The following is an 18,738-nucleotide window of genomic DNA, read 5'->3' on the forward strand; positions in this document are numbered from 1 at the left end:
TGGAGGTATGATCACTTGCTGGGCTGTGGCAAGGTGGCCACATGCCAGAGCCCTGGTAGTTTCTTGCGGATGTCCAGCACATCACTCTGCTGTTAGGAAGGGGATGGGTAGAAGCCACCAACTGCTGCCACCAAACCCCCAGGTGAGAACCTGACATCAGGCGGGTTCTCTGCATCACTCCTCCGAAGCACTTAATTTGTGGCAACTTGTGCATCAAGAGGAGGCAATCCTCTACCGAGGCTGCGCACCGGAGAAGGTCTGGCTGCCGTTGTTCTGCGATGAAACCACTAGAGGGAAGTGTCAGAGTGCTCTGGCCATGCCTGCGCACCACCTCGGCAAACACGGTGAGAATCACAAGCTTTGCTGGTCCGTTAAAGAATCATAGAATCATTTAGGTTGGAAAAGACCTTTAAGATCATTGTTATAATCCCAGTAAGAAAGAGACTCAGACTCTGTGCCATTGAAAATGCTTTTTATTAGACCTCACACTATAAAATGAGAATAGGATAGATAATCTTACATCCTTTTGATACTAGGAGCCCAGAGCGGTGTAGCATTGAGCAGGATGCCAACCCACGTACAGGATGAACATATTCTGCATAGTGGAGTTTTGTATTTCAAGAACTTAAGTTTTAACTACTAATTTCACAAATGACAACACAATTCTGATAAATGGTATCTTTGGAATGCCATCATTTTAAATTTCAAATGAGCCCAGGTAGTGATTTTACTTTAGATTGGTTTTTTTTGTTGTTGAAAATAAGTGTCTTGATAGAAAATTTAATCTAATTAAAAATGAATTAGTTTAAACATCTCTATCTGAACTTCAGCTTGTTAGTAAGACAAGAATTACCCGGAAAGTTTGAATGCCAGAATAAATAAATATTTTCAAGGACATTTGAAGCTTTCATCACAGTAATTTATTTTTTTTCAGTATATTGCTGGAAATTGCTTTCCCATAATACTTGAAACCACATAATTAGCAAGTTTTATTCAGCAATATTTTAACCATTGTTATTATTTTCTACAAATATCGCATATGTGTATTTTAGTTATAAGATTATTATAAAAACATTAATAAAAATGCATGTTTTTACCAACAGGTATGATGATATTACTTTGAAATATCTTTAGTTTCCCTCTTTGGTAGTAGAAGTTGTTATTGAGTTAACAAATGGAACGGAAACCATGTAGCTTGAGGGACCATCTGAGCACAGCCAACACAACAGAAATAAATCTGCAAACATAAAGGTATTTGATAAACTTCATTTCAGTCAGTAGACATTACCTTTTTTTTTTTTTCAGGTTAAGAGATACTTCTAAGAGAAGAAGCCAAAAAACTGTGTTATTGCACTAAACCAGTCAAGTGGAAGTAGGCAGAATTCAGTTAATCTGTGCTGACTGAGTCTGACTGTGTTAATAAACTCATTCATAGTACGATGCACTGTTAAGATGTTAATGCAAATTATGTGACTGCATATAACTTACAAACAGAAAAAGAAGCAAACATAAAGCAAAGATTGTTAGGTTCGAGATGACCATCTCACTTTATTCAAATCTGTTTCTGGTTTCCTTTATATACAGAGAATTATAGATAGACCTGAAGAATGTATTACTAAGATGTTAATCCTTTCTTTTTACCAAGGTTCATAAATTTATATTGCTAAATACTCCTCACTGGTTTTCTTTTTAAAATTTCCAGCGCTGGAATGAAGAGGTGGTAATGTACTTCTCAAATAGCTGGGGTAGATTGTTAAATCAGATAATCACCAACCATTCCAATCCACCCATCTTTAATTCAGGATTCCGAGACCAGCTTCATGTACATGGCCACTCTCCAGGAATTCTGAACTTGGTGATAGACAAGTAGCTATAAAGGTAATGTATGATCTTTACAGTCTTTGAATCATGATATTAATGTCATGTGAGTATTTGACAGTCCTATTAAAGAAAATAGGATCAGCCTGGTAATCTTTTGGCTGCTGTAGGGTCTAACAAGTTGTAATCCTTAGCTTCCCTGCCAGCAAATTCCTCATTAAGCACAAGATATCCTAAACCAAATCACCAGTAAAACTTCTCCAAGATGTTAATATATGTAGAGTTCTTTTAAGCAGATAATTCAAGCCAAAAAAAAGGCATTGTTTTTTCTTTTCTCTTTCTTGCATGTAGCCAAACTGAAATACTCTAAAGGCTTCCATATATTGAAACCTATGATTTGGGTGAAATGGTCGTAGTGAAGCACAGGAAGACACAACACAAATGAGGTTTAGGATTTCACTACAAACATAAAATTCCAACCCAAAATGTTTGTATTAGTTTATACAAACATCTCTCTTATGAATGAATCCAAAGAGATTTTTTAATTGATCTACAACCCCTTTCAAGATGAACTGGGCACACATTACATTTTTTCATGCAATTTTGATGCAATAAATAGTGAAGTCCAAGCATTTTGACTGAGATTAGTAATGTCAGTTTGGGCTGAGAGCCAGAAGTCCAGAGAAAACACATGGAAATACTCAGGAGAGCTGAATCACAACTGAAGTTCTGTGTTGGCAATGACTTCAGAGAACAGAAATAGTCATGGATACATCTATGTCTTTATGACACCAGCATAGCTAGGCAGAGGTCTTTTTCACGTGTGTTGTAGCAGGACACTTCTCAGGTACAAGTTGTCCTATGCCTCCAGGGACTGAGAAATTGAAGTTACTGGGTCTAATACAATTCAGGTGAGAAGGGACCTCAGGATATCACCTAGTCCAGCCTCTAATCTTACAGTTTATAGGTGGCCTTTTCTTCCCCTAGACAGGGTGCTGCACCTGGGGAGGAATAACCCCATGCACCAGGACAGGTTGGGGGCTGACCTGCTGGAGAGCAGCTCTGTGGAAAGAGACCTGGGAGTCCTGGTGGACAACAGGATGCCCATGAGCCAGCAATGTGCCCTCGTGGCCAAGAAGGCCAATGGCATCCTGGGGTGCATCAAGTAGAGTGTGGCCAGCAGGTGGAGGGAGGTCATCCTCCCCCTCTACTCTGCCCTGGTGAGGCCGCACCTGGAGTACTGTGTCCAGTTCTGGGCTCCCCAGTTCAAGAAGGACAGGGAACTGCTGGAGAGGGTACAGCAAAGGGCTATGAAGATGATGAGGGGACTGGAACACCTCTCTTAGGAAGAAAGGCTGAGGGACTTGGGTCTCTTCAGTCTGGAAAAAAGACAGCTGAGGGGGGATCTTATCAATGCTTATGAATACTTAAAGGGTGGGTGTCAGGAGGATGGGGCCAGGCTCTTTTCAGTGGTGCCCGGGGACAGGACAAGAGGTAATGGGCACAAACTTGAGCATAGGAAGTTCCACCTAAACATGAGGAGGAACTTCCTTACTTTGAGGGTGGCAGAGCCCTGGCACAGGCTGCCCAGAGAGGTGTGGAGTCTCTGTCTCTGGAGACATTCAAAACCCGCCTGGACGCGTTCCCATGCAACCTGCTCTGGGTGACCCTGCTCTGGCAGGGGGTTGGACTAGATGATCTCCAGAGGTCCCTTCCAACCCCTACCATCCTGTGATTCTGTGACTTTATACACCTCCTCCCCCAGGCCCAGCTATGTCTCCATGTTTATTTCCACCACATTGATTCATCTGCCTAAGGGCCATATACTGCCCAAATTGGACAAGGTGGTGAAATATAATCCTCCCATTGCTTTTCCAGTTTAGAGCTGACAGGGACACAAAATGCATTGGTCTGAGAGTGGGGCTGCCCCTAACATCAGTGGTGGTTTTTCAGAGAGGTTCAGCAGACATGCAGAGGGGTGTTTCTACCCTGCACCAAGAAGCAGCAGCGTAGGGGAGATGAGGGAAGGAGGAGGCAGAACAGCTGCAGCAGCTGGAGATGCCAGGATCAGTTTGCCTAGCAACCCCCCTTCTTAGGCAAGGGCATCAAATTCAGTAGCAATAGCAACATCAGAAGCAGCCCTGACACTTGGTGAGCTGGGTGCATGGTAGTGAGCATGAGAGCTGACAAAACATCAGCCTTAGGGCTCCGAAGCCTTCTCAGTTCATTGGTAGGTAAACTACATAGATCCGCTTGCCAGAATTTATTCCTGTGGTCTGTGCATACGGAAAGAACTGTATATGGCTTATTGCAGTGAGACAGCTATTTATACCTGGCAATTGTTGAATGTTATTTTAGGGATGTGGAAAACAAGAGTAAAGGAAGGATATAATGGAAAAATCAGTTATATAATTCTGTCTTATTCCATGAATATTGTGATAAGTAATTGTATAAACCAGTAGATTATTATCTTCCAATAATATATAGAAAAATAATAGCAGATTATATGAATACAAACTATTATCTTTTGCTAAAAGTGTAATAAGATCAGGGTGCATTATCATAACATATTCTGTTCTGTTTATATATACCCTACAGTGCTTATTTTATTACATGATTAATATATCTATTACAATGTATAATATATATACAACTATAGTGTATATTCTGCTTGCAACTCAATCTGCATGTTATTACTATGCTGTATTCTACATGTAATAGGCTTATGCAATCTTAGTAATATCTATTTTAATGTGTCTATAATGAACAGTTGTATTGTGTTATTAAATGTATAACAAAAAATGACTCATTCAAAGAGTTTAGGTGTAAAAGATTAACAGAAATTGAGTAGTTTGGAGCGGGGGGGACATTTCAAAAGCAAAAACTCTCTTTGAATCCAATGTCCCTTTGTGTATGATCTTAGAACCACCCGCTCTTTCTAGAGAAAACCTTCTGCAAGAGAAGGATTAGTTGTCCCCTCATTGTTTCATGGTTAATTTCTGGACAGATCACAACAATATACTGATCGTGTTTGCATACCCCTAGAAAGCTAACGTTTTTTGCTCTAGGAGGTGAAAAGAGCGAAATATGCCAGGCTATGTGTCTGCATTTGGTTTGCTTTCTTTAGAAGAAATATAAACTTTGGAGATGGAACTCCCGTGTTCCGTCTCTTTTTCGGAGTCTATTCATATGCTTTTTTTCTGGCAGGTGATATTAGTGGAGGGGTGGCATGATTTAGATAACAAAGACTATGACTGTTGGCCCCTGGAAAAACCAGATGAGTATAACATGCTGGACTGTGGAGGTGAGTGAGTCCTCAACTTGCTAAAGAAAGATAATTTCTTGCTTGGGGAATGGTTGAAAACCCAAAATGGAAGTACTCAGAATAATACCTAACTCATGACGAATCTTATGCATGATGGAAAGCATCTGAATCAGTGACAACTCTCTTTCTAGAGAAGTGAAAGAAAATAACAAAAAGATACTTCAGAGGAATTATTTGTCCAATAGTCATTGGTTCTAAAAGAAAAAGTAATAGCAACAGCTGAATCCCTTCCCCCAGAAAGAAACTGAAAACATTTTATTTCTCATTAGAAAACCAAATGCAACTTAATCCAAACAAAACAGGCAGACAGCTCTGCATTGCAGCAAATTCTGTTGAGTCATTGCTGAAATTTTGTAGTATCAGTTCAAAAGTTGACTGTGTTTAAGCCCTCCATCCGGTAAGCAAAATCAGCGATTCTACATGTCATGCTTTTCCACCTTGCTCAAAACGTGTTCCATGAGTACTTACAAAAAATCTGAGATCTTTAACCACTTATTCCAGTCAGTTTTGCAAATGAATTTACATGTTAAGATAATAAAAAATAGAATAATTTTTTTATGTTGGAAATTGATTGAGATTGAAAAATAATTAAAGAGTAACTGAAATATGAGAAATTTAATTTAAATACAAGAAAAATCTTTTATACTGTAAGGGTGATCAAACAGTAGAACAGGTTGCCCGGAAGGGTTGTGGCTTCTCCATCCATGGAGATTTTCAAAACCGAACTAGACAAAATCTAGAGCAACCTGCTTGACCTTGCCTTGAGCAACACAGGATTGGACCAAAAGATTTCCAGAGGTGCCTTCCAATTTCAATTATTCTGTGATTTTGTGACTCTATAACTGATAAATAACTGCTGTAAAGGAACACTTCTGTTCATGTTGTAAAAGATAAGACCAGAGACACTGTGTTTCAGTAAGTTTTTTTATAAAAAAACAAGAACGCCTGGGAAACTAATATTGATGAAACACTCCAGAAAGTATACTGCTGGGTCACACTCTGAACTCAGTATTACAGTTAAGCATTTTCCAAAGAGTTCTGTCGGAACAGTGAAATTCAAAGACTATCTAGATTATTGTCAACTAAGACTTTTATCCCTGTATGAATTTACGATTGCTTTAAAACAACTATTCATCAAAACAGATGACTTGTTTGGAGTTCTTCTTACTAATAATCAAAGCGTGAACTGAGTACGAAGGAAACTAGTATGTATAGGTTGCATAGTTAATATATACCCTTTACAAACAGTTTTAGAATAAACTCCAAGCTCTATCCTGCCTTTATTTGTAGTTCTTCCTTGCCATCCTCTGGGCGTTGCTAAGAGCAAAGCAATAGGCATATACTGTAGCCTCATTGCTGTGGATTTAATACAAGATCTTCAAAGCATTTAGATGTGGGAGTATCTATCATTGAAAGAAGAGTTTCGTTTATCTTTGTGAGTGAGACCTTTAGAAGCAAGTAGAAAGTAATTTAACTGAAATTCATTCTGACCTTTTGCCTTCATTCTCTCATATGCTCTGAAGCTCAGCTCTCTCTTACCTTTTAGTGCAAATCACACTACCTTTCTTTGTAAATCTTTGTGTTGTAGTTTCTCTCATAGTGTTAGCATTTATAATGAGTGTTTACTTTTCAAGGGAGATGTGAAAGCAAGAGGTTATTTTAAATTTGCTTCTTTGTATTTGAAAGGGAATTATGTTTAGGGAAAAAACCAGCAGCTTCACTAACAGTGCAATTGAAGAGGACACTTGTAAAAACAACTCCAGAGTAATATAAGAGATTTTAATTGAACAACAACAAAAAAAAATGAGAACCTCTTGAAAGGCAGGTTTACCCATCCTCTGCAGAAGGAATTTAAAATTTCCTTACAAACTGGGAGCTACACACTTGGATGATGTAAATAATTCGATGTGGTGCGAATTAAAACCTTCACCCAAAAATATGGAGAAATGTAGGTGAATGGAGTGGGAAGATTCTGAAAGTGTTATTTGAGAATATGGATTAAAAACTTCTCCTACCTCTTACAGCACTTCATTCCCAAGCTCAGAGCAGGTAACAAGGTGTTCTAGATACAAAAGAGATGACTGGGATAAATTATCTTTCCCAGTAAGAGTGTGGAAATGGAAAATAACACATGTCTGAGTAGCGTTCCTTCCACTGTCCTCTGTTCTAGATTTACAAAATGAGAATCTTTATTTTCATTTATAAAATGAGAATGCTTTCTTAAATATATATCATTATTTTTATATATAATGTATGTCTCATGAGGGTAAGGGTTTTAACTGAATTTGATGTGTGCTAGAGTTGTCTGTTCTTCCATAATCAGGTGCACCTCAGTGAAAGCCAAGAATGAAGAGCAATGTATATTGCGTGATCAAAGAGGAAAGCAAATACATCAGGACAAGCAGCACTGCATTATACTGGGAGTTTAGTTTAGATAAGATGACCAGATTTTTTTTCATATTTCTCTGATGGCTTGATCTTTTCTAAGTGTGTCAGAATTGTTCAATTAATGGGCATTTGTGTATGCCTATACAGCCACTAAAATGGATGACTGGTTTGAGCTCATAAAAAGCAATAGGAACAATAGATGAAAATCACTATAGAGAAAGTTTTACATTTTTATGCATCTGTAAAGTAGAAAAGTATAGCATATATGTTGACCCATGATTGTCTTGTTTCTAGGCCTGGAGATGGCATGGGTACAAAGGCCTCCAGAAAAGGCTGTGAGTGGGGAATTCTTCAATGTGACCTATGCGGTCTTTGCTTCAGATGGCTTTTATCAATACGCAGTGCAAAATGGAATCCTTTCTCACAGGTATTACCTCCTATAAAAATGATTTCATGGTAATGAGTGTGTGGGGATTCTGTGTGTACGTTTTCAGTAACATAACTGGAACATATACTCTGGGGCTCCTTGCTAATTCCTTGTGTCTCCTGATGTCTCTTATAGCTCTGTTTGCCCTAGTATTTTCCCCTCCGCAATGGCTTTGCTCTCAGAGCAGCCATCATGGCTTGCTTGCCCATGTGGTCAAGGATAAGGCATGTCATTCTGTATCTGCATTACTGTCGCATTGCAACTCAGAACATCACTTCTTGCCTTCTCTGCACAAGGAATTTACAAATGAAGTTTAAGCACGAGTCCCCGACTAGCTGTGTCCTATACTCATTTTAATCGTAAGTGTGTTTGAAGCATGTAGCATGGATATGAAAAAGAGGCTGGCCCAACCCTGAATCCACTGAATTATATTATGAACATTTGATTTCTATGGGATTGAAATAAGTCCAAAAGCTTATATATCAGCTCAGAGACTGTATTGGTATCTGCAGGCAACAGAGGTTAAATACAGAATGTTTATGTATCACTAAAAGGCTAATACACCCTAATTTTGCACTTTTGTCTGTACATAACAGTTCTACATCCATATACAGCAATGTCTGGGACAGAGGCTGCAGCTGTGTTTCCACACTTTTTGTGCTGTACTTCGTTGGTGTAAGCGATGTTTATGGAAAAACCCACATTTTTCCCTTCCACTCTGAGTTTTCACATTGCAAAGTTCAGACTGTAAAAGCTGTTATCCAGAGAGGATTTTTTCATATTGAAAGATGACTTATAATCCATTTGCAGTAGCAAAAAGTTGATATTATATTTTGATCATCTGTGTGTTATGGTTTCACAGTTTTGTAACATTTGTTTATCACATTTTCTGAAATTTACAGCTAGTAATAGTTCCAAGAACTTAATCATAAAGCAGTTTTTTTCACTTCTTGGAAATGAATCTGTTTTTCTAGTCTTTCCGGGGAGACCCAGTCTCTTAACTCAGTAAGGAATTTGGAAAATTCTACTCTGTGTAAATATACATATTTTGCATATAGAGACAGGTGGCAAATATTTAGAAAGAGATAGATCTATGCTGCAGTTTTTCAAAAGGATTAAACTTGCACCTCATTTGAACTAAAAGACTCTCTGGTTGGCTCTTAAGCTCCCAGTGGCTGACCCAAATACAGCTGATGCTGGCAGGTTAGCGCACGGGCATCAGCATAATTGGGTGAAGCCACGATGAAGCTATTAAATGAAAAGTACAGAATACAGGATAAATTTTACAAAGCAGCCATAAAGATAAACATGTAATGGAATTAGGCACCAACTTGCTTAAGTATTTTTTTTTAACTCCAAGATTGGGCTCAAAGGCCAATAGATTTTAATATTTTATCTGTTTAGAAGTCTTGGGGATTGACAAATTTACTTATCTTAGGTTTCAAGTATGTCCATACCTTTGTAATTCTGGCCATGAATACAATCTATGTCAACCTGATCCACTATGTGTTTATTTCTTATAGTACAGTCTTTTGTCTAAAATCTACTCATTGCTGGCTAGTTTTTCAATCATTAAAAACAAACTGAAAATGAAATACTGGTGTTGTGGCATTGCTTTGAATACAGAGATCCATCACAAGTGCATAATATTTAAACTAAACCCTACAACTAAGTCTGGCTATAACTATTGAGTAACGACTGAGGGAGCTGGGGTTGTTTAGCCTGGAGAAGAGGAGGCTGAGGGGAGACCTTATCACCCTCTACAACTACCTGAAAGGAGGCTGTAGAGAGATGGGGGCTGACCTCTTCTCCCTGGTGACAAGTGATAGGACGAGGGGAAACGGGTTCAAGTTACGTCAGGGGAGGTTTAGATTAGATATTAGGAAACATTTTTTCACTGAAAGGGTTATTAAACATTGGAATAGGCTGCCCAGGGAGGTGGTGGATTCACCATCCCTGGAGGTGTTTAAAAAAAGGGTAGCTGGGGCACTTAGGGACATGGTTTAGAAGTGGCTCTTGTCAGGGTAGGCTAAAGGTTGGACTCGATGATCTTAAAGGTCCCTTCCAACCTCAACAATTCTATGATTCTAAGCCGTGTTTGAGGAAAATGATTTTATTTTTAAGCCGAATCTGCTTATTAGGGTTATAACCAACTAAAAGTGTAACTGAGGAAACAGTGGGAAAAAGAGGTGCATCACACATTTCCAGGTAACTACATTCATCTTTCAGGGACGAACTTTCAAAAGGTCCACCTTGTTTTGCAGAACAGTCTGTTCATAACGTCCGCTTTTTGCTCTATATTTTTGATTTGGGGAATTGTATCTGATATTATTGCCCAATATTGTTATCTTCCTTGGTTGTTTGGGTTGTGGGGCAAAGCCTGTAGCTGAATGATATGTATGAATCACATGCATAGATGAAGGTATATAATTGAAAACACTGAGAATGAAAGTAGCCAGGCACAGATATTTCTGATAGCAGAAGTAGAGTAATGGTATCTTCTTCTGTGTCAGGTGTAGTGGTGACAAGTATCCCATCTGGTCATAAAGTCAGTCCGGGGAGAGAGGTGGAGGCTGGTACCTACTGGCAGTAGACAATGGTCTGGTTTACAGCAGTCTTCATGGCTCTAGAAGCAAAACAAAAGAGAAAGAAATAGTGTAACAGTATTTATTTCACTACATATGTTTTTGCAGCTATTTTTTCCATGCAGGATAGAGAACAAGCTTTCATCTGCTAGTTGCAATTTTGGGGAATGAGGAATGAATATAAAGGTTTCTCTTCCAGCAATGCTACTGCTGCAAAGGAATTCTGTGAGGAGCATGAGTGCCCTGCCAGCTGGAAAAATGCAAATGGGGAGAACTGCTGTGTCTACCATGCCAACATTCACTCCTGTCCTTTGGCCTTCATGGTTAGTGTAACAGTGAGCATCATGTGCTCTGTTCTTGCTACTGAATGAGACATCATTGTAATAACCATGTTCAGGTTTGTGAAATCTCTCTGTGATTACAATTAGACCAAATCTATAGTTCACTAAAACCACTGTGGGGGTGTCTGTCAGTTTTAGAATTTTTTATACTGGATGCTGAGGCTGCAAAGCAAATGGCTGGATTTTTGGACAAGGCAGTATTCAGAATCTCTCATCATGTTTAGCAGGGCCAGTTTTATCTCTTTGAGATTACTTGACTCAGATGTCTCTACAGTCAATAGGGAAAGAAAAACAAGATTATTTCGTTCTAAAGCAAGCAGGGCGAATTTTCCTGAGATGTCCTGAGATGGAATGATTTTTCTGTATTAGATCAGAGCAAAAAAAAAATGAATCCAAATACAAGATAACAAAATTTGTTCATGCAGTGTAAGCAGGATGCATTCTTAACTTATCTGCTTCACTTATTTTAAGAGTCTGTTCCTCTTTGAATTAGTTTTTTAAGTTCTCACTCTAACAATACACTTTGGGACATATTTTTGGGAGGTTTTGGTTAGGTTTTTTTTTTTCTTTTTCTATCTGTAAGGTAAACTTTACCCTGAATAATAACCTTCATGCAGTTGCCCAGTCTTTGTAGTTGATCTCCCTTCGGGCAGTCTGACACATTCTGCATGATCAAAGATGGTGTAATAGGAAACCTACTCTACACATCCTGTGGCTATTATTTCATGTACCCTTCTGTGTGAAGGCTTTATGTCTCCACAAGAGCTCTAGTTTACTTCTTGGCAGTCTCTGTTTAAGGACCTGTCTTACTAATGACTCCCTGGGGGCCTTAGCTGATACCAGGACTTTGGCTTAAAAGAGGAATCCTTGCTGGAACCATCACATCAAAATGCTTTTCTAGAACCGTAGTAATGAACTTCAACATCACCACTGTGGTGACCTCTCCATTATTTCTTATTTTCACAATTAGTTCTGCTTGGAATTAAGGTGTGAAAAAGGTGAAAGCATGTAGCCAATGTGCATAATCTGGCTTCCTAGTAATACTGTAAATATTTCAGTTCCTACTTAGAAGAAGTCTAAAGAGGTTGGCTGTCATACAGCAAGAAGGCCATGAGTATCATTGCATAGGATTGAACACACACTCTTCAATGCAAGCATTTTCCATTAATCAGGAGGAGGTTTTATTGTGTTTTGTTTTGTTTTGTTTCAGTGTCATGGCTTTTAAAATATTTTATCTTGGTTAACATGAACTCTATTTTTTTTAATTTAGTCTATGTCTTAACAGTGCATCAAAAGAAGTGCCTGAGGAACTACCTGGAGTTAGGAGACAGACTTAATCCTTTCAAACAATCAAAAAAAAAATGCAAGATCTCCTAATGGCCAAAACAGTCCTCTATGGTTGCAATTGCTGGGAAATTTACATCTTAACAGCTTTACTGAGAAATGCTCTGCAGACAGGCACAGAAGAGATGCCTTCCTTCCTGATTAAGGAAAAAACAAACAGTTGCTATATCAAAAGTGAAACTGCAATAAACCCCCTTGAGTACATATTAAAGTGGGATATGATTCTGTTTCTGGTTCTAATCCAGCAAATCCTGAAAAAAGTGTATTATCTTCATGGAATTACTGGCATTAAAATTTAGGACCACATTTTGGCTCAGTATAAGACAATTGCTTCTCGTATTTTGTCTTTTATGTTACATAGAACAGTGTTGCTTGTGCTTTGGTATTTTAATTGATTTTGTTATAAAATATAACTTTATTTTCTGTTAGAGAATACAAGTAATTTTAAGAAACTAAAAGAGGAGGAGTTAGGATTTTCACTGTGTTGTGGTTTACTGACATAACCAATATGTCTGATAAAGGGTAGAGGAGGAATATGTGGTCCATGGATCCCAGATGATGGCCAGATATTTACTCACACTTTGTCTACAGCTGGCAAAATGAGCCAGAGAAACTGGACTGCCAAGGTAAGGGATATTTTTACCTGGTTTCCTCTTTTCAAAGCTTGTACATGTTCCCCATCTAGTTTGTTTCTCAGTGTTATGCCTGTAAGTGATGCATATGAGTAATCTCAATTCCCAAATGACTTGACTTGGAAGTAACAGCTTTTCACACTGCTACTCCTTAGGCAGTTAGTAGAAGTAATGGGTATGGGAGGGAAGAAAACAGCCTCATCTGTCCATTTAAGGCCTACACTAACAATATATTGTGCTACTCATTGGACTGTGTTGTGGGTTAATATGGTCATTAGAGGGCTTCTACCTAACGTAACTAACAGGGAGGCTCATGGCAGAATGCATAGGCCTGCTTGGTGGAAGAACACACAGCAGGAGGGAAATCAGACCTAACTTCACACAAGAGTTGTCTATCTTCTGTATGTCTCCCCAGTGAAAGACACTTGTCCTTCCTGATTCTGAAAAAAATGCATGTGTTCTTTCACAAGACACCACAACTGGACAATTGTTGTTATGATAGCCTGCTGTATGTAAGTGAAGTTTTAATGCTTGCTGCTTTGTTCATTCGTTTGGCAGGTTGTTTTAGTTCATGTGGGTGTGACTTCTCTCATTGCGCACATCAGAGTTGGGAGAATGCAAGTTGCTCTAGAAGCAAAAACCACAGTCCTTCCTGCAGTAGGTATGATAAAAAAAGAAGATGTGAGGGAATTGCTTATTGATTGCGAAACTCAATGCTTTTATCATTCATCCATGGATACCAAGAGCAAAAGGGACTCATACCTTCCCCTTACTGTTGAAAAAAAAAAAAAAGTCTTCCTAAAATTCTTCTTTATGTAACACTGAACATCTGAAAAAGTGTTTGAGCTTCAGGCTGTGTATGAATCTAGAACAGTAGGATGCCACTCTGTCAAACTGCTAAAGTCAAATACCGTAACCAACAGCGTTAGGTACTTCAAGGCTTATCTGCAGTTGATAGGGATGTGAAAATATTGTTCCAGCTAGTGTGTTGTGAGGATCTGGACACTCTTCATCTGAAGAGGAGCAGACTAGCAATAAGCACGTTGGAAAGGTAGAAACCCATCTTGCTTCCTTTGTTCACATTAAAATTCAGTTGCTCCCAAATGCATCAGTCTTTTGTTCACTTTAGTATAGCTGTATGCAGGGAAGCAGAAAAAATCATAACAATTCTCTTAGCAATGTAAAATTTAAAAAGTAGACTTTACTTAAGCACACAACCTGAAAAAAAAATATTGGGTAAATTACAACATTATCACAGTACACTTGTTAGATACTAGTCTGGAAGTTTGAGGATTATTTCCCAATGTTATGAGGGAAAAAAAAAAGACCAAAGCAACTCCAATGTGGATGGAAGTATTTAGCTATAGAATTTGCTATTCATTTCAAGACAGCTATACCTGAGTTTTCTAGGAAACTTACAATTTATCAGAAAAGAAATTTTAAAAATGCAGCTCTACCCCTGAGGCAGAAAGTGACTTCTGCGATTATCCTGGTATTATACTGGAATGAAATGGACTGAGGCAGAATTAATACTGAGTGGTGGATTTTGTTTTATGGAGGCTTTTTTTTTAAAAAAAATATGTTACATAGTAACAGAATAATACCTTCCGCTTGTCTCAGAAGGCTGAAGTACAGCATGATAGTATTTTAGTCACAGAGGTAAAATTGAAACACCATTCAGCACATGGGAGAAGGAGTTTTGTCCTTTAGGGCTTTTGTTTTAAATCACATCTGATACTGCTGGTAATTTTCATAAGACCTTGGAGAAAAAGAAATCCTTGAAGTATGGTTTGCGAGGTTTCATTCTGCAGTACCCAGTGTCTTCTACTGTTGCTAAGGAAGGGTGACCAGCTTCTGGGGATCTCAAGGGCTGGATGAAGCACAAAGAATACAAAAGACAATGCCTACCTTGAGGAATTTTAAGTCTTGGAAAAAAACAGATGGACAATGAGAAATGGAGTAGTGATGAATTGATTTATGCACAAAACATGTCAAAGGCTCTGATGTCATTAACAATTTGATCTGACCAAAGTTATTCTGTATCACTTTAAAAATTCAGATTATTCTTTCATCTGCCATCTCTGTATTCTTCATAATATATTCTCTCTGGTACTCTGAGGTTTCCCGGCTACGGAACCATGGTGGATGAAACTGCCTTAAAATATTCTGATATGTGTTTCATTTTATATTCAGTCTGTGGAGATGGCCTTTGTGAGGAAGAAGAAGGCTGCTCTATCTGTCCGGCAGATTGTGGGGAATGCCCACTGTCTGCTGATGCTAGGATAGCAATTGCCTTACCAATATGTATAGTCTGCACTGGCTTCATTTTGACAGTCATGGTAAGTATACTTTCTCTCCTTGTCTATTTTCTTTCTCTTACTTCCATGATTTGGTTAGTTAGAGTGGAGCTCTCTCTTAGTAGTGGGGTAGATTTTCTTCTGCTTCCAGAACCTGTGTGCTATGGAAGAAGGCAGAAGGAAGAGGAACAACCTTTTGTGCTCCTTTATGAGGGAAGGTTCATTGGGCTAGAAATTTTTGTCCTGTAAGAGGGGGGTGAAGAGGAATGGAACAGAGAGATCGATGGTGAAGGATGAAGAGGTATTTCACAACATGGGAACTAGGATGTGCCAGTACAATAAGAGTACTTTTCACTCAGAATAAAACTCTGTTATGAAATTAACTGCTTGAAACCCTATGGAGGTCAGAAATATAAATTAATTAAAAAACAAATTAGGTGAATTCATAAAGGGATTAGCTCCACCAGAGACCATTAAATCTCAGAGTCCAAATACAATTTATAGTGGAAAACATTCAACTTGGGGTATTCTCAAAAGAAATAATGAGAAGAGGATCTTCTTCTTTTTCTGTGTTTTTTGCTTTTTTATACACTCACTTTCTTAGTGTAACTGAACGAGCTTAGTTCAGCTCAAAGTAACTACTTTTGCATAATAGTTATCAATTATTATAACAGACTCATGAAGGAAAAACAAAAAGGCAATAAGGAGAGAGGAGTGTATGAATATAGAAGTAGTTTTGGATACCTTGAATGAAAATAACTTTATAAAGATGAGACAGCATGCAATTACAGTTTATTGCTTCACAGTGCTTCTGGGAAAGAGCACCTACATTCCTCATGTGTCTGCATCTTGAGAAAAAAAAATTCTGAATTTTATAATAAGAATTTAGCAGGTGAATATGGCAGTTGTAGAATCATTATATTGACTGTGTAGGTAACAGATCATGTATTTGGGGTTTGGCCTATAAATCCTGTAAATTGATAGCCTCCTCTTTCCTCAGGGATTCCCCCTCTTTCCGTCTTGTACTGCAGTTGCAGTGAGCATCTGAGGTAGACAAGTGTGCTAAGATGCACTGGGTAGGAGATGAATGGTTGCCCACCAAGTAAGGTACTACAGCGGGCCTGAATCACAATTAGTTTTTTTCTCTATTCTGTGCCTCTCTGTGTGGCTTTGTGAGTCAGGAGGGGAAGCGCTGTTGAAAACTATTTGAGCATTTATAATCCACAGAGCAGTTGTGTCAATGTGTTTATAGTGACTGTCCTGTAAAACCATATGATCTGATAGAAACGTGTAATTGGACAGATGAGAAGTTCAGACAGTTTTAAACAATTGGCATTTTAGAAAGAGCAATTGAGTTTCTTGGCCTTGCATAGGTTTATGTAAATGTCTTGTAGCAAAATTTACCAATTATTTCTGCTATCTTTCTATAGGTTTTTAGGTTTATTTTTTTCTTCTTGCATTTCTTTATCCTTATTCTTGCTAACTTCTGCAGTGGCGTCTTTTTGATTTAGATGATAAGTAAACAAGATACAAAAAAATCCTGTAATCCAATTCATTAATTAATATCATGTAAAAAGAACCATCTGGGAATCTAGTGCCTTCTTTAATCATTCAAGCAGAGGAGAGGATTCCTTTGATATTGGTGTCTGTAGCAAGCCTAGTGGTCACTTCTAGTTAATAAATCTTTGTTCAGTCATACCTTTGCAAGATAAATTTTGCGTGTCTTTTCTCAGAAATCTTTTGAAATAAATGTGATGACTTAATTTTGATTCAGTTAGCTCTCTACTTGTCATAAATTTCTACCAAAATATTGACACAATTTCCGCACCATGTTCCTTGTGTATTATCTGGGCCTTTGTTACCTGTTTCAATAAATGCCTAATTCCTAATATTAAAATCCACACTACAGAAAACGGTATAATGAGGGTAAAATCCTGCTTTGGTTTGACATTTTGGCATTGACTGGAGATATAACAGCTGTATAATTTAATCTGCTCCTATTTTGAAAGCATGTATTTACACTTTCTATGTAAGTTTTGCACGTCAGCCCAACAGAAAATCAGCTATTAGACCTAAACCTTCTTTACAAAGTAGCCACAGAATCCCTACCTAATATTATTTATGCCAGAGTATTTGATGTAATATGGCCTTATTTGTGGATTGGGCGCTAATTCTATTACAGGTTATAAAATGTACTGCTCTTTATCTTGGGGCTGGGATGTAGTGTGTTCTTGTCATGCATTTACATACGTTTCCATGACATGAGGTGATGTAAATCACTCATCTGATGTCCAGGCTGAGATGTAAATGTAGTGCATAAGAACTATTGACCATAATGGAGAGTTTGTAGCCAATGCAAAATGTGACAGGTAATTAGATTCTAGAATACAGAATGTACATTTTTGAAGGTATTTATCATCTAAGCTTGTTATTAATACTCTTGGTTCTATTGTTAATCATAAGATATATGTTGGATGCTTAAACATCAGATTTTGTTTGGATATTTACAAGCTTTCATATTTGAAAAAAATAATCTGTGGTTTAATTCCTTCAAAGTCAGTAAGGCTACAATCAGCAATGAATTTGATTTGGTTTTGTAGTGGTTTCAATATCAGAAACAAAAGATGTTTTGGGATGAAAGCTGGATTATAGACTTCACCTGCATCAAACAAGGTTAGTAACTTGTCATTTTGATACTAGGATTAGTTTACTTAATAATTTTGAGAAATAATTTCAATCAAAATACATCTTCATGTTTCAAGGGTCTTAAAAAAAGTGAATCAATTTGTGAAAGACATATCAGAAGTTTCATCCCTGTAACATCTATGAGCTGATCCCTGATATTTTTGTTTATTGAAACTTTAGATGTCAAAGTTATTTAAAATAGTTTCCTTTTTGTTGTTTTTAATGGTGATTTGTCAATTAAAAAAGACAGGCCCATTCCAAAATAAACAGATAACCTCTGAAGTTGGAAAAAATAAATTACAGTTGCTTCAGTGGATATATCATTCTGTACAATCGGTCTCACTAAGTTGCCCTGGATTTGCACAAATATAATGAGGGATATAATGAGATCGTAATTTCTCTCAGTGTATGCTATCTGTCACAGGCTTACTGCAAAAAGTAATTCATTGTGGGCAGAGTTTTTTTCATTTTACCTTCTGGATATAAAATATGATTTAATTGGCTCTAATTAAACATGTTAACAATAAAATCAGATGTTATTATATGTTTTACTATGCTGCACTTAAAATAGGTATAGATTATTTACTTCGCTGTTCATTGTTTTAGCATTCAGAAGGAAAAAAAATCATAAACTCTCAGAAAGAGTGAATCTGTAGAAATCTGCTGAAGTTGATAGGTCTGTGCTGATGTACACTCTCACTTTCTGTCTCTGTGAGGAATGGCTAGAAAGATGTCTGCTTTATCTGTGTTTTGTCATTGTGTTGCTAGTAGAACTGTCAAGCATTCTTGTGTTAATACAAAGTAGAGATACTTTCAGCCTCGGACTTGAACATTAATTTCTGTGTAGTTTTGATATGATATCCTCATGTGATGCTACAAAGAATAGATGTGGGCTT

General features: G+C 37.7%; 1 protein-coding gene across 1 annotated transcript in view; it reads left to right on the forward strand.

Annotated features, from left to right (window-relative positions):
• The first annotated feature begins 3,939 nt into the window (after positions 1 to 3,939).
• Positions 3,940 to 18,738, forward strand: part of LOC134508446 (atrial natriuretic peptide receptor 2-like) — a 37,155-nt gene continuing 22,356 nt past the window's right edge. Inside the window, exons 1-8 of the mRNA XM_063320105.1 lie at positions 3,940 to 4,048; positions 5,026 to 5,122; positions 7,826 to 7,958; positions 10,743 to 10,866; positions 12,750 to 12,854; positions 13,419 to 13,521; positions 15,054 to 15,199; positions 17,758 to 17,830. Coding sequence (XP_063176175.1) covers positions 3,983 to 4,048; positions 5,026 to 5,122; positions 7,826 to 7,958; positions 10,743 to 10,866; positions 12,750 to 12,854; positions 13,419 to 13,521; positions 15,054 to 15,199; positions 17,758 to 17,830 — 847 coding nt within the window. The 5' untranslated portion in view covers positions 3,940 to 3,982. The remainder of the gene's footprint in view (positions 4,049 to 5,025; positions 5,123 to 7,825; positions 7,959 to 10,742; positions 10,867 to 12,749; positions 12,855 to 13,418; positions 13,522 to 15,053; positions 15,200 to 17,757; positions 17,831 to 18,738) is intronic.

The sequence above is a fragment of the Chroicocephalus ridibundus genome, chromosome Z (genome assembly GCF_963924245.1).
Source record: "Chroicocephalus ridibundus chromosome Z, bChrRid1.1, whole genome shotgun sequence".
Classification (NCBI taxonomy): Eukaryota; Metazoa; Chordata; class Aves; order Charadriiformes; family Laridae; genus Chroicocephalus; species Chroicocephalus ridibundus.